This window comes from Mustelus asterias, chromosome 23 (genome assembly GCF_964213995.1).
Source record: "Mustelus asterias chromosome 23, sMusAst1.hap1.1, whole genome shotgun sequence".
Classification (NCBI taxonomy): Eukaryota; Metazoa; Chordata; class Chondrichthyes; order Carcharhiniformes; family Triakidae; genus Mustelus; species Mustelus asterias.
In genome coordinates, this window is record NC_135823.1 from 50,069,371 (window position 1) to 50,089,424 (window position 20,054).

The 20,054-nt window shown below is 43.8% G+C and overlaps 1 protein-coding gene across 4 annotated transcripts; it reads left to right on the top strand.

Annotated features, from left to right (window-relative positions):
* Nucleotides 1-1,797: 1,797 nt before the first annotated feature.
* mfsd13al (major facilitator superfamily domain containing 13a-like) lies at nucleotides 1,798-17,663 on the top strand. 4 transcript variants are annotated; one of them, XM_078240589.1, is made up of 8 exons: nucleotides 1,798-1,883; nucleotides 2,643-2,795; nucleotides 4,333-4,567; nucleotides 5,651-6,379; nucleotides 10,363-10,517; nucleotides 14,460-14,543; nucleotides 15,064-15,207; nucleotides 15,833-17,663. In XM_078240589.1, exons 3-8 carry the CDS (start codon nucleotides 4,424-4,426, stop codon nucleotides 15,972-15,974), a joined length of 1,398 nt encoding a protein of 465 aa, XP_078096715.1. In that variant the 5' UTR covers nucleotides 1,798-1,883; nucleotides 2,643-2,795; nucleotides 4,333-4,423; the 3' UTR covers nucleotides 15,975-17,663. The 4 variants fall into 4 exon arrangements, with proteins under 4 accessions (XP_078096715.1, XP_078096714.1, XP_078096713.1 ...); XM_078240588.1 differs by lacking the exon at nucleotides 1,798-1,883 and adding an exon at nucleotides 4,022-4,153 and having other exon boundaries at nucleotides 2,314-2,795; XM_078240587.1 differs by lacking the exon at nucleotides 1,798-1,883 and having other exon boundaries at nucleotides 2,314-2,795.
* Nucleotides 17,664-20,054: the final 2,391 nt, after the last annotated feature.

Sequence of the window (20,054 nt, forward strand, 5' to 3'; positions counted from 1 at the left end):
TTAACCACCTTATCTACTTGTCCTGATGCTTTCCGGGATCTGCGAACATGCACCCCAAGGTCTCTCTGTATGTCCTAGCATCCTACCGTTCATTGTGTATTCCCTTGCCTTGTTAATCCTCCCAAAATGCATCACCTCACACTTTTCAGGGTTGAATTCTGCCTAGTCCGTTTATATCATCCTGTAATCTAAGGTTTTCATTCTCGCTATTTACCACACCACCAATTTTTGTGTCATCTGTGAACTTAATGATCATACCCCCCACATTCACATCTAGATCATGAATGTACACTACAAACAGCAAGGGACCCAGCACTGATCCCTATCGTACACCACTTCTAGTCTTAGAACCATAGAAAATTACAGCTCAGAAACAGGCCTTTTGGCCCTTCTTGTCTGTGCCGAACCATTTTCTGCCTAGTCCCACTGACCTGCACTTGGACCATATCCCTCCACACCCCTCTCATCCATGAACCCGTCCAAGTTTTTCTTAAATGTTAAAAGTGACCCCGCATTTACCACTTTATCCGGCAGCTCATTCCACACTCTTCTAGTCACAAAAACAACTTCAACCATTATCCTCTGTCTCCTGCCACCAAGTAAGAAGTTTAACAACACCAGGTTAAAGTCCAACAGGTTTATTTGGTAGCAAAAGCCACACAAGCTTTCGAAGCTCTAAGCCCCTTCTTCAGGTGAGTGGGAATTCTGTTCACAAACAGTTTATAAAGACACAGACTCAATTTACATGAATAATGGTTGGAATGCGAATACTTACAACTAATCAAGTCTTTAAGAAACAAAACAATGGGAGTGGAGAGAGCATCAAGACAGGCTAAAAAGATGTGTATTGTCTCCAGACAAGACAGCCAGTGAAACTCTGCAGGTCCACGCAACTGTGGGCGTTACAAATAGTGTGACATGAACCCAATATCCCGGTTGAGGCCGTCCGCGTGTGTGCAGAACTTGGCTATCAGTTTCTGCTCAGCGACTCTGCGCTGTCGTGTGTCGCGAAGGCCGCCTTGGAGAACGCTTACCCGAATATCAGAGGCCGAATGCCCGTGACCGCTGAAGTGCTCCCCAACAGGAAGAGAACAGTCTTGCCTGGTGATTGTCGAGCGGTGTTCATTCATCCGTTGTCGCAGCGTCTGCATAGTTTCCCCAATGCCACCAAGCCAATTTTAAATCCAAACTGCCCTGGATCCCATGAGATCTTACCCACTTGATCAGCCTCCCATGCAGGACCTTGTCAAAAGCCTTACTGAAATCCATGTAGGCTACACCTACTGCAGTGACCTCATCTATACACCTAGTGGTCACCTTCTCAAAAAATACAGTCAAATTTGTTAGACATGATCTGCCCCTGACAAATCCATGTTGATGATCCTTGATTAATCCTTGCCTTTTCAAGTGGAGATTAATTCTGTTGCTCAAAACGTATTTTCAATAATTTTCCTACCACTGATGTTAGACTCACTGGCCTGTAGTTAGTTACCTGGATTCTCTCTCCTTCCCTTCTTGAATAACAGTACCACATTAGCTGTCCTCCGGTCGTCTGGCACCTCTCCTGCATCTGTGCTTTCTGTGTGGCACTGTGTCTGGGCAGCATTGGGTCTCGGAGGATATATGACATTGGGTGTGTCCCTGTGATATGACATTGGGTGTGTCCCTGTGAGGGTGTGTGGTGCACTGTTTTTGATTTTAGTATTGTCATATGTATACAGTGAAAAGTATTGTTTCTGGCACGCTATACTGACAAAGCATATCATACATAGAGAAGGAAAGGAGAGAGTGCAGTCATAGGGTGTAGAAGAAGATCAACTTAATGCGAGGTAGGTCCATTGAAAAGTCTGGCAGCAGGGAAGAAGCTGTTGTTGAATCGGTTGGTACGTGTCCTAAGACTTTTCTATCTTTTTCCTGTTGGAAGAAGGTGGAAGAGAGAATGTCCGGAGTGCACGGGTCCTTAATTATGCTGGCTGCTTTTCCGAGGCAGTGTGAAGTGTAGACAGTGTCAATGGATAGGAGGCTGGTTTGTGTGATGGACTGTGTGTGTGTCTCTGTGTGAAGGTGTGTGGCACTGTAACTGTATGTGAGGGTGTGGGGCATTATGTGTGTGTGTCTCTGTGTGAAGGTTTGAGACACTGTTTGTGTCTGTGTGTGAGGGTTTGTGACACAGTGCATCCTACTTCTGTTTTGATGTCTGGGCTCTAATCAGGGACATGTGATCTGGTGCACCTGACCACGTGCCGCGGCTACGCTCTCTCATTGGTCCATACCCTCCGTGTAGAGAGTAGCCAATTGGAGAAGGCCAGTGGTGGGACGGGCGTGGAGGGACGATCGCGCGGAGCTTCCGCCTCCGTGTTGCTGGTCCTGAGGGGGTGAGAGGTAGAGAGAGAGAGAGAGTTGTTACTGGAGACATTGTAGCTGTTGGTGCCGGTGAGGAGAAACAATGTTTCCGCAGTGTCACAGCAACACGGGCTCAGCTTGGAGCTGGGAAGGAGTGATCTCTGTTTTGATAAATCTTACGGCTTGAGGCCATTCAGGTCATTGTGTCTTTACTACCTCTTTGAAAGGATGTCCAATTAGATCCACTTATTTCCCATAAGCGTTAGCCGTGGGCGGAAAAGTTTCCCCTTGATTTTCAGCAGGTTGTGGGTTCAAGTCGCACTCAGGAGACGGGAGCACAACATTCAAACACCACACTGCCTAACTGAGGGAGTGCTGCCTTTTGGATGAGGGACGGTCTGCCCTCACAGGTAGATGTCAAATGTCCTAGGGCACTACTGGGCGAAAAGAGGGTGAGTTCTCTCCAGTTTCCACGTCAATGTTTACCCTTCAACCAGTATAATTAAATAGAAATGTTGGAAACACCCAGCAGATCAGACAGCATCTGTGGAGAATGAAAACTGGGTCCCTGGAGCATTAGGCTGGGTGCCTGTATTACTAGTGCAGTGATATACCACTATACCACCCCATCCTTCTCCCTCGGGTCGGGGTGATGCTGGGTCTGCCGTCCCTCGGGTCGGGGTGATGCTGGGTCTGCCGTCCCTTGGGTCGGGGTGATGCTCAATGTAGCAACACTCCTGATGAAATAAAGGAAGGAAGCCAATTGAATCTTTTGATCAAAGACACAATGTGATTTTTAAGTAATTAAAACCAGAATATAAAATTTATGACTGACTGATCTGGTTCTTCAGCCTGGTAACCTAAACTTGTAATAGTTGAACTCTGAAGCAATTCTGATTCCAATTTTGGGAATTTTACCAAAGCATTTGATTTATTATTGTCACATGTATTGGGATGCAGTGAACAGTATTGTTTCTTGTGCACTATACGGACAAAGCATACCGTTCATAGACTACATTGGGGAGAAGGAGAGGGTGCAGAATATAGTGTTTCAGTTACCACTAGGGTGAGGAGAAAGATCAGCTGAATATGTAATAAGACCATATTGAAGTCTGATAGCAGCAGGGAAGATGCTGTTCTTGAGTCTTTCAACTTCTCTTATTAGTGGAATTAAACCTAAAATATTTTGTTGGTTACATGAATCTTGAGCAAAAATAATTATCCTCTGAACACAACTGAGAAAGTATATCCATGCTTTGCGTAGAGTAAAGATTTATTACATAAATATTAAATTATGGCTGGTTTAATGGCATTATGAATTTTGTGTTCTAATATCTAAAGTTTACTAAATTTGAAGATAGTGTAAATATATTCTCCTCTCGGCCATATGTCAACGATGACTCAGTTGATATGTTTGCCTCTGAGTCTCAAGGTTGTGGGTTCAAATCCCACTTCAGCTCTTGAACACAAAAATCAAGGCTGAAATTTTGGAGCAGTACACATTGAGTACTGCACTGTTGGAGGTGCTGTCTTTTGGATGAAGTGTTAAATCAAGACCTATCTACCTCCAGTAGATGTTTAAAAAAAAAAATCCCATAGCACTATTTTGAAGGAGAACAGGAAATAATCCCCAGGGCCCTAGCCAATAATTATATCTCAACCAATGTCACTAAAACAGATGATCTAGTCATTATACGGAGAGGCTAGCATTGGACTGGGGTGGGCACAGTAAGAAGTCTCGCAACACCAGGTTAAAGTCCAACAGGCTTATTTGGAATCGTGAGCTTTTGGAGCGCTGCTCCTTCATCAGGTGAGTTCTTAGCAATTAGTCATTAGTCAATAGTCATTAGCAATTGTTTGTAGAGCTTCTATGCACAAATTGTCTGCCATTTTGTATGTAACAAGTCTGACTACTTTAAAAATTACTTCATTGGCTGTAATTTGGGACATTCTGTGGTTATGAATTCAATTTTTTTTTTCCTCCCCAAGAGCTGATTAGTTTCATGTTCACACAAGTGGATGCAGGGATGCACACAGGCAACATTTTCAACACCAGCTGGTGAATCCTATAGCTTCAAGAATGAAGGGGATACAGCATAAAGCTTTTGCCTACTGCATGACAACACTGGGATCTGGCTTAATTAACAGCCTGTTTAGCTTCTACTATGTGAAGCTCTTTTTAAATCGGTACAGAATTTCTGAAGGAATGTTCCACCAGGCACAGGTGAGTTGTATATTTTCTGACATGTCCTTTTTCCATGCCTGAGGCACTATTGTGTTGCAGTTTGTTGATGTTCAAATGCACCTTCTGTCAGTGTTACCTGTCAGCCTATAGTGGGCATTTCCTAGGTACTTAAGTTCCTTCCAAGTCATGTAATTAAATGGATTTACTGAACAATGGCTCACAGAAAGCGAAGGAAAATACTGGATCAGTCAGTGTCGCTCCAGTGTTCTTACACTTGGCTCCAGACAGGCATTGGCAAGAGTGACCAGTTTGCTAATTTCTCACAAACCCAAGGAATTGGGAATTTTGCATCAGGGGAAAATATTATTTTATAACTAAAATTTATGAAGGGCACAGCTTATAATCAGAATGGCTGTGCTTTAATATTCCCATGTTGCAGATGAATGGGTTGACCACTTGGGCCAGTTATTCAGCAAATGGCGTTGAAAAATGGAATGTGGATGTCAGCTGAAGTTCCACAGTGATGATGAATCTGCCCACACTCAGTGGCTGAACTCTTAATCCATCAGCTAGTATGAGTGTTTATCTGATACATCATTATGGATCATTGATCAGTGCTATGATCATAAAAAGCCCTTTCAACTTGTGCTAGCTCTTTGAAAGAACTAGTCAATTAGTCCTATAGTCCTGCAAATTATCTTTCTTACAAGCGTTTAACCAATCCTCTTGGATGGCACAGTGGTTAGACTGCTGCCTCACAGCGCCAAGGGCCCAGGTTCAATTCTGGCCTTGGGTCACTCTGTGTGGAGTTTGCATGTTCTCCCAGTGTCTGCGTTGGTTTCCTCCGAGTGCTCCGGTTTCCTCCCTCACTCCAAAGATGTGCAGGTTAGATTGATTGGCTATGCTAAATTGACCCTTAGTGTCAGGGGGATTAGCAGGGTAAATATGAGGGGGGGGTTTGTTGTCAGTGCAGGCTCAGTGGGCCAAATGGCCTCCTTCCTTTCTGTAGGGATTCTATGATTCTCTCTGAAAGTTATTGATAAATTTGCTCCACTATCCTTTCAGGCAGCAGATTTCTGATCATAACTAGTAGCTGGATAAGTATTTTGCTTTTCTTTTTAGGTTGTCTTTATGCTATGGAATGCTTTCAACGACCCACTTTTTGGCTATTTTCAAGATAACGCCAAGATTCCATGCTGTGCCATGCGGCGTCTCTCCATACTGTATGGTGCTCCATTTTATGCCATTGCCTTCCTTTTGCCCTGGTTCCCATGGCGTGACTATCAGGAGGGTGACTGGCTGTGTGGATTACAGCTGGTGGTTGCTCTGTGTGCCTATGATGGGATGTTGACATTTGTCCTCTTGGCACAGTGTGCGCTTTTCGCTGAACTCTCGACCAAGCACGAGAACCGACTGCAGCTCATCAAATACAACCAAGTGGCCTCATTGATCGGATCTTCAAGTGTCCTTTTCTGTGGCCTTATCTCAGACAACATGGAAAATATTTTCAACTTCCAGGTCTTTGCTGTCTTTGTTGCCATACTGGCTTTTGGCTGCATGTGCTACACGGGCATACACTGTGTCAGTCAGTACGAGCAAGTGGGGAAACTGGAAAAGGCCAAGATGGAGGATACCTCTAATCTCTCCTGGACTTCTGTCTTCTACCTGACCAAACAAATTGTCACGCAGAAGAACTTCTTGCTTTTCATTATCATGAACTTTTTCCAGGTTTTCTACCTGGCGTTCCTGAACAATTTCATGCTGATCTTTGCGGATCATCTGATTCCACAGTATCTGCTTCCGGCTTTTGTAAAGAGCATAATGTATGGAGCTGGATTCATCTGTCCCCAGGTAATCAGAGCAAATCCAATTGAAAATGTTTATTTCGCGTGTGAATGTTCTCCTATTCTCACCCCATTCTCCTGATGTTTCGTGCAGTTGTGTGGATGAGGCACTCATAGAACAGACAAATGGCTACTCTTCGTGAGATACAGGGGGATTAGTGCAAGTAACTCACCAGGTGGTAAACCCAGGGCCAGGAAACTGGGTGGAAATGGGTGGATTTACACCCCACCTGACCTTGTTGTAGATTGAAGTTAATGCGTAATATTAACCGGGACATAAAATCATCATTCCGCCATCAGGTTTCCACCCATTGAGTTAGGGTAAAATGATCCCCTGGGTGTTGGAAAGCAAGTCATCCATGGGACAAAGGAGGGCTTCTGCCAAAAGTTGCGGGAATAACAGGCAGGGTACAGAGCAACAATGTTAAAGAATTTTGGATTTCATTTGATGGTGGTCGATCTGGCCTGGTGTGGAGTTTTTTAAAAAAAGTTTATTTATTGTCACAAGTAGGTTTACATTAACACCAATGAAGTTACTGTGAAAATCCACTCGTCGTCACACTCCAGCGTCTGTTCGGCTACACCTGAGGGAGAATTTAGCATGGCCAATGCACCCTAACCAGCACGTCTTTCAGAATGTGGGAGGAAACCAAAGCACCCGGAGGAAAACCACGCAGACACGGGGAGAACATGCAGGCTCTGCACAGACAAGCCGGGAATCTAACCCAGGTCCCTGGCGCTGTGAGGCAGCAGTGCCAACCACTGTGCCACCGTGCGAGTTCACAAGAGACTAGGAATATCTGCATCAGAGAGAACAAAAATCATCCATGAGAAGTAGGAGGGCTTTGGCTGATACTGACCATGTTTTAACACAGCATTCACCAGCAGTCAGTGGTTGATGATCATTAGTGGGACCTAACCAAGTTAATTTGTGTTCCCAATGACATGAGATTTTGTTACTTCTGATGGACACATTCCTAGTCTCTTGTGAACTCCACACCAGGCCAGGTGCCTGAGATGCCCAAATCGACCACCATCAAATGAAATCCCAAATTCTTTAACACTGTTGCTCTGTACCCTGCCTGTTATTCCCGCAACTTTTCAACACCTGGAACTAGTGGGTTAAGGTGAGATTGTAGGCAATGGGAAGCTGTGCTACACAACTTGCGTTTATATAGCTCCTTCACAATATGGTAAAATTTCACAGCGTTATGAAACAACGTTTTTACAAAGAGGCCACAAGAAGATATTAGGACTTTGGGCAGGGGTGAGAAATAAACAAAAGTATATGGGAGGAACTTAGAATAAAAAAGTGGGTGATCACTTTGCTGGGATTATACTATAGGCCTCCCAACAGTCAGAGGACAATAGAGATGTGAGAGAAATAGGATTATAGTAATAGGGGATTTCAACTTCAACACTAAATACCTTAGTGTGGAAGAATTAGACGGGATAGAATTTTTAGCGTGCATCTAGGAGAGCTTTTTGTGCCAGTACGAAGATGGCTCTACTAGTAAATAGGGCAGTGCTGGACCTAATACTCGGAAATGAAGCTGGGCAAGTGGTCGAAGTGTTAGTGAGTGAGCATTTTGGGAATAGTGACCATAACTCTTAAGTTTCAAAGTCATTATCGAAAAGCATAGTCTAGAAATCAAGTGTCTGAATTGGGGGAAGGCTGATTTCAATATGATTGGATAGGATTTGCCAAACTTAGACTGGGATCGGCTACTTGCAGGTAAATTTACATTTGGAAAGTAGGAGTCTTTTAAAAAGTGAAATTGTGAGAGGTCAGGGCCAACATTTTCTAAGAGCGAAGGGCAAGGGCGGCAAGTCCAGGGAACCGTGGATATCAAGGGTTTGATAAAGAAACAAAAGGGAAGCATATGGTAGGTATAGAGCACTTAAAATGGGGGAGGCCCCTCAGGAGTACAGAGAATGTAGGGTGGTGCTTTAAAAGAAATTAGAAGGGCAAATAGGGGCCACAAAATATCATTGGCAGATAAGATTAAGGAAACCCTAAGGCATTTTATAAGTATATTAACAGCAAAAGGATGACCAAAGAAAAGAGTGGGGCCCATTAGAGACCAAAGGGGCCAGAGAATGTGGTCTTAATGACTATTTTTCATGTGTTTTCACCAAGGAGAAAGATATTGTAGCTGGAGATTTCAGTTGGGATGGTGATATGCTAGAGCATGTTAAGATTAATGAGGAGGGGGAGTATTAGATGCTTTAGTGGGCATAAAGATGCGTAAATCCCCAGGGCCTGATGAGATGTATCTCGGGCTGATATGTGAGGCAACAGAAGAGGTCGCAGGGGGCCTGATGACGATATTTTAATTTTCTCTGGCCACAAGTGAAATGCCGGATGACTGGAGAATAGTTAATGTGGTACCTTTATTTATGAAAGGCAGCAGGGATAAGCCAGGTAATTACTTGCCGGTTAGTCTAATGTCAGTGGTAGGGAAATTATTGGGAAAAATTCTGAGGGAGAGGATTAATCAACACTTGAAAAGATAAGGATTGATCGGGGATAGCCAGCACAGATTTGTTGGTGGAATATCCTGTGTAACAAATTTTAATTGAATTTTTTGAAAAGGTAACTAAATATATTAATGAGGTTAGCTCAGTTGATGTGGTTTACATGGACTTCAGGAAGGCCTTTGACAAGGTTCCACATGGAAGGCTGGTCCAAAAGGTTAGAGCCCATGGGATCCAAGGAAAGTTGACAAATGGATCCAAAATTGGCTGTTAATAGGAGACAAAAGATGATGATGGAGGGTTGCTTTTGTGATTGGAAGCCTGTGATCAGCAGTGTACTCGGGGATCGGTGCTGGGAACCTTGCTGTACACTAACAATGTAGAAGGTATCATCAGTAAGTTTGCAGATGACATGAAAATTGGTAGTGTGGATAGTCTGAGGCTACAGATTGATCTTGTTCAGCTGGTAAATTGGTTAGAGCAATGGCAGATGGAATGTAATCCTGATAAGTGTGAGCTGATGCATTTTGGGAGGCTAGGATACACACAGTGGTAAGTCTCTAGAGATTATTAAGGAACAAAGGGACCTTCGTGTACAAGTCCATAGATCCCTGAAGGTGGCAGAATGGGTAGATTGGGTGGTGAAGAAGGCATGCAGGATGCTTGCCTTCATTAGCCAGGATATTGGAGCAGAGAGGTCTTGGTACAAATTTATAAAGCATTGGTTAGGCAACAGATGGAGCATTGTGTGCAGTTCTGGTTGCCACACTGTTTGAAGGATGTGATTGCACTGGAAAGGGTGCAGAGGAGATTCTCTAGGATGTTACCTGGGATGGAAAGTTCAGCTATGAGGAGAGACTGAATAGACTGGATTTGTTTTCTCTGGAGCAGAGGAAGCTGAGCGGGGATCTGATAAAGGTATACAAAATTGAGAGGCCTTGATAGGGTAGATTGTAAAAGTCTTTTCCCCATGGCAGAGGTGTCTAAGACCAGAGGGCGTAGGTTTAAGGTGAAAAGTAAGTGGTTTAGAGGGGATCTGAGAATTCGTTTCACCCAGAGGGTGGTGGAAATATGGAACAAGCTGCCTGAGGGGGTGCTGGAGGCAGGTATTCTTGCAACATTTAAGAGACATTTAGATGAGCACTTAAATTGTCAAGGTATAGTAGGCTATGGTCCAAATGTTGGTAAAAGGGATTAGTATAGATTGGTATTTGATGGTCAGCATTGACATGGTGGGCCGAAGGGCCTGTTTCTGTGCTGAATAACTCTGTGAAAAAGATAGGAAGTTATTTTTCCTCCTCCCTTCCCAGTACAGTTAATCATTATATAATTTGCATATAAATATTGAACGCATACACACAGCTATTTGGTTTGGTATACATACAATTTGTGTGTGGGTGTTGGTGTGTATATATGTGATATTGCTTATATACACACCATTAATAGCTGGACATTTGGCTGTTTCGTAATTTGCTCTATCCCAATTATTGGATATGTTCTCTCTTCTCACAGCTTTTAATTCTCAGTAGCCAATCACTGTTGAGGACGTTTGGCTATTACAAAATCATCCTGTCTGTCTTCTATTTGGAACTGTTCAGTGCAACAATCATGCTGGGATTGGGTCCTAATCAGTACTACCTGTTGTCTATCTTCCTCGTTGCAAACATGTAAGTAATGAATTTCACGTGTGTGTTTCATCTGCCTTATTTGTCACTTAATGCTATAGAACCACGCATAGGGACGGGTGGATTCTGTTCTATTTCAATGTGAGAGCATTGTAGTGTTATGCTTAGAGTTTATTGTGGTTGGAATTGAAATGGAATGCTTCACTCTGGTAACAGTGAGCAAGTACAGAGATGGAGCCAAACCTGTATTGTAGAAAGCTCTGATGTGGAGATGCCGGCGTTGGACTGGGGTAAACACAGTAAGAGGTTTAACAACACCAGGTTAAAGTCCAACAGGTTTATTTGGTAGCAAAAGCCACAAGCTTTCGGAGCCTTAAGCCCCTTCTTCTGGTGAGTGGGAATTCTGTTCACAAACAGGGCATATAAAGACACACACTCAATTTACAGAATAATGGTTGGAATGCGAATACTTACAGCTAATCAAGTCTTTAGGATACAAACAATGTGAGTGGAGAGAGCATTAAGACAGGTTAAAGAGATGTGTATTGTCTCCAGACAGGACAGCCAGTGAGACTCAGCAGGTCCAGGCAAGCTGTGGGGATTACAGATAGTGTGGGGCGGCACGGTAGCACAGTGGTTAGCACTGCTGCTTCACAGCTCCAGGGATCTGGGTTCGATTCCTGGCTTGGGTCACTGTCTGTGTGGAGTTTGCACATTCTCCTCGTGTCTGCGTGAGTTTCCTCCAGGTGCTCCGGTTTCCTCCCACAGTCCAAAGATGTGCGGGTTAGGTTGGTTGGCCAGGTTAAAAATTGCCCCTTAGAGTCCTGAGATGCATAGGTTAGAGGGATTAGCAGGTAAATATGTGGGGGTAGGGCCTGGGTGGGATAGTGGTCGGTGCAGACTCGATGGGCCGAATGGCCTCCTTCTGCACTGTAGGGTTTCTATGATTTCTATGACATGAACCCAATATCCCGGTTGAGGCCGTCCTCGTGTGTGCGGAACTTGGCTATCAGTTTCTGCTCAGCGACTCTGCGCCGTCGTGTGTCGCGAAGGCCGCCTTGGAGAACGCTTACCCGAATATCAGAGGCCGAATGCCCGTGACCGCTGAAGTGCTCCCTAACGCTAAGAGAACAGTCTTGCCTGGTGATTGTCGAGCGGTGTTCATTCATCCGTTGTCGTAGCGTCTGCATGGTTTCCCCAATGTACCATGCCTCGGGACATCCTTTCCTGCAGCGTATCAGGTAGACAACGTTGGCCGAGTTGCAAGAGTATGTGCCGTGTACCTGGTGGATGGTATTCTCACGTGAGATGATGGCATCTGTGTCGATGATCCGGCACGTCTTGCAGAGGTTGCTCTGGCAGGGTTGTGTGGTGTCGTGGTCACTGTTCTCCTGAAGGCTGGGTAGTTTGCTGCGGACAATGGTCTGTTTGAGGTTGTGCGGTTGTTTGAAGGCAAGAAGTGGGGGTGTGGGGATGGCCTTGGCGAGATGTTCGTCTTCATCAATGACATGTTGAAGGCTCCGGAGGAGATGCCGTAGCTTCTCCGCGCTGGGGAAGTACTGGACAACGAAGGGTACTCTGTCCACCATGTCCCGTGTTTGTCTTCTGAGGAGGTCGGTGCGGTTTTTCGCTGTGGCGCGTCGGAACTGTCGATCGATGAGTCGAGCGCCATATCCTGTTCTTATGAGGGCATCTTTCAGCGTCTGGAGGTGTCTGTTGCGATCCTCCTCATCCGAGCAGATCCTGTGTATACGGAGGGTGTGTCCGTAGGGGATGGCTTCTTTAACGTGTTTAGGCTGGAAGCTGGAGAAATGGAGCATCATGAGGTTATCCGTGGGCTTGCGGTACAGTGAGGTGCTGAGGTGACTGTCCTTAATGGAGATGCGTGTGTCCAAGAATGCAACCGATTCCGGAGAGTAGTCCATGGTGAGTCTGATGGTGGGATGGAACTTGTTGATGTTGTCATATAGTTGTTTCAGTGATTGTTCACCATGAGTCCAAAGGAAGAAAATGTCATTCATGTATCTAGTGTATAGCATCGGTTGAAGGTCCTGTGTGGTGAAGAAGTCTTGTTCAAACCTGCAGAGTCTCACTGGCTGTCCTGTCTGGAGACAATACACATCTCTTTAACCTGTCTTAATGCTCTCTCCACTCACATTTTTGTATCTTAAAGACTTGATTAGCGGTAAGTATTCGCATTCCAACCATTATTCTGTAAATTGAGTTTGTGTCTTGATATGCCCTGTTTGTGAACAGAATTCCCACTCACCTGAAGAAGGGGCTTGAGGCTCCGAAAGTTTGTGGCTTTTGCTACCAAATAAACCTGTTGGACTTTAACCTGGGGGTATTAAACTTATCGTAGAAAGCTGACCAGAGGCTGGCCCGTTCTAGGTTACTGTCTGGTAGCCTTGGATCAATGGAGTCCCTCTAGATTGATATAGAGAATGCTTTAGATGCTCAAAGTGGAGCTGTCCTTGCCAAGAACCTGTGAATGATTATTTAGGCAAAATTATGGGTGGCATGGTGGCACAGTGGTTAGCACTGCTGCCTCACAGCTCTAAAGACCTGGGTTTGATTCCTGGGTTGGGTCACTGTTTGCGTGGAGTTTGCATGTTCTCCCCATGTCTGCATGGGTTTCTTTCGGGTACTCCGGTTTCCTCCCACAGTCCAAAGATGTGTAGATTAGGTGTATTGGCCATTCTAAATTTCCCTTTAGTGTCCCGGGATGCATAGGCTAGAGGGATTAGCGGGGTATATATGTGGGGTTACGGGGATAAGACCTATGTGGGATTGGTGTCAGTGCAGACTCGATGGGCTGAATGGCCTCCTTCTACACTGTAGTGTTTCTATGATTCCAAGTAAGAGCTTGGGAATAGAGCACTGTACTCCAGTAAGGGATAAGAGTGGGTGGGAGTGGGGAGTCATGATGTGGAGATGCTGGCGTTGGACTGGGGTAAACCCAGTAAGAAGTCTCACAACACCAGGTTAAAGTCCAACAGGTTTATTTGGTAGCAAAATCCACAAGCTTTCGGAGTGCTGCTCCTTCGTCAGGTAAGTGCGAGTTCTGTTCACAAACAGGGCATATAAAGACACAAACTCAATTTAGAAAATAATGATTGGAATGCGAGTCTTTACAGGTAATCAAGTCTTAAAGGTAAAGTCAATGTGAATGGAGAGAGCGTTAAGCACAGGTTAAAGAGATGTGTATTGTCTCCAGACAGGACAGTTAGTGAGATTTTGCAAGCCCAGGCAAGTCGTTATCTGTAACCCCCACGACTTGCCTGGACTTGCAAAATCTCACTGACTGTCCTGTCTGGAGACAATACACATCTCTTTAACGTGTGCTTAACGCTCTCTCCACTCACATTGTCTGTACCTTTAAGACTTGATTACCTGTAAAGATTCGCATTCCACCCATTATCTTGTAAATTGAGTTTGTGTCTTTATATGCCCTGTTTGTGAACAGAACTCCCACTCACCTGACGAAGGAGCAGCGCTCCGAAAGCTAGTGGATTTTGCTACCAAATAAACCTGTTGGACTTTAACCTGGTGGAGTGGGGAGCCCAGTGCAGATGGTGAGATGGGGAATTGTACCTAAGGGTGGGTGGGGGATTGGGTCCCGTGCCCCAGAGTGGTTGGGGGATGGGGAGCCATAACCCAGCCAGGATGGGGGGAATCAGGAGTCCAGCATGAATGGTGAGGTCAGGAGCCATGCCCCAGTGAGGATGAGGGAAGGCTGGGAGAGGAGAAGATGGTGCCTTTCGATTATATTTCAAGTATTAAAGTACATGAAATCATGGAGCTGTCTATGTATTTATTTTAAAAAGTTGAATTATGCTCGTTTTATGACAAAGTGTTGAAATATAGTAAAATAGAGTTTTGGGCAATTGTATTTCCATCTGGGAGACGGCCTTTGCTTTGACAGCAGTATTTTTGATCTGGATATTTTAAGCTAATCTGTCATGTTATCATTTTCTCTCTCAGGGTGATGGTCTCTGCCACATTCAGTCTCTTTAACTTGCCGCTGGCTGATATTATTGATGCTGACTTTCAGAATTATAAACGCAGGTAAGACTGGCTGTCACTCACTGGTTTCCCTTTCTAAGTGGAAATGGTAACAATTGCCCAGCATGTTGAATAGAGTGTCTGGATTTCTGTCTTGTGTTGAACTTGAGGAGGTTTCAGATTCCACAAGTACTTGTACTTTTAACAGTCAGTTTTCAACAGTCTACTCTTAACTTGTATTATTGGATAATTCCACCTTTATAACACAATGTGTTCTTAAATCAAATTTCTGATTTGATTAAAATGTTTTGACACTAAATTCCTACTCTACTGCCTTCATTATGCTGCAGTTGACTGGAAAAGACACTTAATGCTCAGTGACCCTGGCTGAAAATGTTGTTGGAAAAGAATAGGAAAAGGTGAAATTCTGATGCTCCCCAAGCAATAACAACAACCACCTACCTTTATATAGCATTGTTAATGTTGTAAATTACCCTAAGGTACTTCATAATCTTCTGCCACTTGACTTTTAACTTATTTTGTATATTTCATAGAATCAATTTTGTTATCTCTTTTATCTTAGTTTTCCACTGTCCTCCATGGTGTTTGGTACCAATGCATTATTTACTAAGCCAGCACAGTCGCTGGCTCCGATGCTGGTCGTGACCATTCTGAACCAGTTTGATTATGAAAAGCTGAAGGACAACTTTACAAACTCCGAGCAGAGGTAAGAATGTGCAAGATCAACTGAATGATCTGCTATTGTTACTGCTAAAAGCTTCAATCTCTGGTCTGAACTTTAAAAACACAATTTTAAAAAAAAATCAGGTTCTTTTCTCCTCGTTTCTTCAAGATTGCATCTGGCCTTTGGCTTCATGAATGAATAGGTGGCAAATTGAGGCAATTTATCTCCAAACGCTCCAGTATTATCAAACTCACTATTATTTCATCTCTAATTTTCACATTCTACTTTTTCAACAGCAACAATATTGGAAGCAAAATGGCATAAAATAATTCCTCCTTTATATTAAAATTCTTCTGACCTCTCACCTTTCTATCTGTGGAACTTCTGATGTTTTTACCCTCCTCCAATCCTGGCCTCTTGCCTATGCCCCCAATCTTCCTTATCCCATTATTGGTGACCATTTCTTCACTCACCTTGGCTCTTGTCTCTACTCCTTAAAACCCTCCTCTTCGATAAAGCCTTCAAGCCGCCCTATTCTAGAGTCATTTCCTTCTGACGGTGTAGTTTGTCCCCTTGGGATGTTTTAGTATGTTAAAGTCACTGTATAAATGCAAATTACCAATGTAGTTTGAGAGTTCAATCCTAACCTTATCCTTTTACCTTGCAGTGATCTGAAGGACCTGCATGGGGCCATGTTTTACCTGGTTTGCCTGACTCCAATATGCATTGCAGTTCTGCAGATTCTGGCGTGGACCCCATACTCCATCCGGGATAGCCACACTGACATTGCCAAATATGTAGAATCCTAAAGATGAACCCTCCACAATCAGGAACTGTGTGGCATAAATGAAGATCTTAAAGCCTTTCATTTAATCTTTTATACTGGGGATCATAATGTTATATGCTGTTGTGATTCAGCTGTGGTAGGGTGTTTTTAATGATTTTTCTTACTTACTCATGGGGCATGGGAGCTGCTGGCAAGGCCAGCATCTATTGCCCATTTAGAATTGCTCTTGAAAGTAGTGGTGAGCTGCGTTCCTGAACTCTGCTGTTGGTGCACCCACAGTGCTGTTAGGGAGGAAGTTCCTGGATTTTTCCCCCAATGACAATGAAGGAACAGTGATAAATGACCAAGTTGGGATGGTATGTGCCTTGGAGCTGAGTTTGGAGGTGGTGGTGTTCCCATGGGTCTATTGCTCTTGTCTTGCATGTTGGGGGTTGTTAATTTGGAAGGTACTGTTGAAGAAGTCTGGGCAATTTGCTTCCATGTATCTTGTAGATTGTACACACTCCTTCCACTGTGCTAATGAGAGCATGAATGTTTGAGGTGGTGGATGAGCTCAGAACAAGCAGACTGCATTGTCCTGGGTGTTGTTGGGCTCCTCGAGTGTTAATGCAACTGCCTGAAGAATACAATCACCAGGTACAATGTTTTTACTGGAACCTTCAACCCACTTGACTAAAACATAAACAATAAGGGAATGACCATATCAAGGACTTGGCCTCTGAATTAAGGTGCTTTATATAACTAGGAAGGCTAGTTATATAAAGGCTGAGGAAAAGTCATTCAATGTGCCATGTAAGATTTGATATAGAAATTCTGCTTTCAAATGATTCTGGTCCAGACCTTTTCCCCACACACACACACACATTCAGATTCAAAAAGTTGCTTTATCTCCAATAAAATTTTACTGATGCTTTGGTAAAACCTGAATTCAGATTTGACACACTGGTCCTGTGCTGTGCCAAAAGTGTATTCCTGTGCTGCACAGGAATGTGTGTAATGTCATCTCTAATGTGCTCCGGATACAGCCTCTGCTGAGGGATCTTCATCATCTTTCTGATGCCAAATTTTTTGTTAAAATCCTACTCCATACTGACCATGCATACATTTTTGAAAGCTGTCATCATTTTGTAAAACTGCACAAAATAGACCAGAATTGTTTATAGGAATGATTGTAAGGGGGGGAGGGGGTAGAAAGGCAGCTGAGGAATAAGAGGCTGTTCCTTCAGGTCAGGCCTGGATTAGAATGATGTGGAGATGCCGGCGTTGGACTGGGGTAAACACATCTGGAGACAATACACATCTTTTTAGCCTGTCTTGATGCTCTCCCCACTCCCATTGTTTTGTTTCTTAAAGACTGGATTAGTTGTAAGTATTCGCATTCCAACCATTATTCATGTAAATTGAGTCTGTGTCTTATAAGTTCTGTTTGTGAACAGAATTCCCACTCACCTGAAGAAGGGGCTCAGAGCCTCGAAAGCTTGTGTGGCTTTTGCTACCAAATAAACCTGTTGGACTTTAACCTGGTGTTGTTAAACTTCTTACTGGATTAGAATGCCAGGTTAATGGTTGCTCCTATTCATGCTGCAAGTGTGAGTTTGAAGCTACTGAGAATGAGTTAAAATGGATACACACTTTTTTTTGGTTGAGCTACATTTTGTCATTCTCGGCCATTTTAGTACAAGGTATTGATTAAACTGCTTTGTTTACCACACATTGTCCATGTTGGTTATTTTACATTACTTCAATCTGCAGATTTCTATGTTGAAAAGATTGGTGGGAAACATTGTGATTCTCAGCTACACAACTGAGGGATTTTAACCTTGTGATAGTCCAAATTCAATTCTGGGTCATTGGTGACATTGCATAACTTGCCATTTAAAGAAAAATGCTCACCTCGAGCGAAACAGAGTGGAATTAAAGCCACAATTTGCACTCCCTCAATATATGCAGGAGGTGAAAGGCAACAGAGAAGGTTGGGAGAAGTATTTAGATTGGGAGGTGTTTAGTGTGGAATACACACTGACATAAACAAGATGGGTGGTTCAGCCTGTTTGCTGCTGATTTCAAGTGGTTGATGGCCACTTGCATTGATAGCAATTGTTACAGAGAGAAGGGGGATTAATTTAAGCAGCACTAATTTCTTCTCTTACCACCCATCCGTAAACAGGGTGTTTAGATTTGTTTTTCTCTTTATAAGCAGTGGCACATTTCCCAACCCCTCGGGTTTAGTACAGTCCAATTTTTTTTTAGTAACCCCATGGCAAGCTCTTTTTTTTTTTATTCGTTCATGGGATATGGGCGTCCCTGGCTGGCCAGTATTTATTGTCCATCCTTAAGAGGATGAACTCAGTGTTAGTTTATTTGCGCACACTCAATGCAAGAGGATGGTTGCAACATTGCCCCCATTCTTGGAGAGTAAAGAGAGATAGAGAAAAGAAAGGTTTAAGTGTAGTTACCATAGACAAAATAAACATTGGTATGCTTGGGTCCAGGGTCCAAGTCAAAGTCCAATGAGGTATTTTTTTCACAGATTATGGTGGGTTGAACACTGATGCTATATAACCTGTTTTTCCTTAGTGGTTCTTTAGTGCAAGTGAGGCATATGTGTACAGCCTTGGAACTGAGTGCAGACCTGGGAATTTTGTGAATGGGGGAATTTCAAGTGTTAATCTTGTTCTTAAAATCTAGTCTAATCTATAATAAGCAGTAACTGGAAAGTCTGGTGTAACTAAACTAAGTTTCTTTCTTTCTCCTAACCTTAGGCAGGGTGAACACACCCTGAGAGCACTGAGTGATTAATTAGCTGACTAGTTCAATCTTCTTTCTCTAGCCCCTGTTCAGTTTGCTATAAATTCAGAATTCTTTCATGCATCAAATTAGTGCAGCTTTGGAACTGAGTGGAGGAGTTTGGTGAGGTGTTCCTTTCCTGGTGTTTTTCCTACTATTTTCATCCTGTTGAAATTGGTTATTGCTGTAGTATAGGGTGAGGACCTGGCTATTTGAGTATCTGGTAAGTGGCTAAGGTCTATTTCAGTCATAAGATTTAAAATGGTATACAAACTGATGATAAGGTTAATAAATATATAAAGGAAAATAAATAAGTAAATGTACTTCAGTAATTAAAACCTGACAGGACTGGTGATATGTCAAGGTTGCAGCATGTGGGAGCTCCTGTATGCCAGTGTGATCCAGGACAAACATGTCTGCAGTAACTGTTTGCGACTTGAGGGGCTTTGTCTCAGTTATTAAGCTGAAGACTGAGCTGCAGACACTGTAACATGTCAGGGAGGGGGGGAATGTTACCTGGATGCTTTGTACCAGGAGGCATTCATACCACTTAGGATAGGGTCTTCTGAATTGGTCAGTAGTCAGGGACAGGAGGCTGTAACTGCAAATGAGGCAGACATAGGGGCTCAGAGGGTAGGAATGCCGGAGTCTCAGCCTTTGCAACCCTCCAAAAGGTCTGAGGTTCTCTCCACTGGTTTGCATGAGAGTTGGGGTTGCAGGGTTGATGAACAGACTGGCCATGGCAGTGTCATTGGCAGCAGTCCCTCAAAATGAAAGATGCCTTTAGATGACTGAGGAGCTCTACTGCAGTGGGGCATGTTGCACAGGGGAGTAGAATTCACATTGCCAGGTTCCTCCTCTTCCTCTGCTGCCCTTGTTCTGCCTCAAGTCGCTGAGCCTCTTGATGGGCCAGGTGGAGCTATGCTGAGCGGTTCGCAGCTGCCTTCTCCCTGTCAGAGGTGTTAATGCCTCTGCTGTAAAGCAGCTTTGTGTGTATCCTTATATCTTTTCCTTTGGCTATCCTTAGAGCGTTGGCACAGAGAGCTAGGAAAAGAGAACCCACTGATGGGGACAGACTCCGATTGATTTCTGGAAACTATCTGCAGAAGCAAGGCTTTGATGCTGGTAGGTGCAGATTCATGGAGAATGCTGGCAGTTATCCCATTTGATCCCTAGGATTTGACACACATGCCGCTGGTGATAGCTCAAGGATCTTAATGTGGTGTCAATTAACTGTCCAGGATTTGCTTTGGTGGAGAAGAGTGGTCAACACAACAGCCTTATAACCAGGATCCTTGTTGACTTTCAAAGGTTC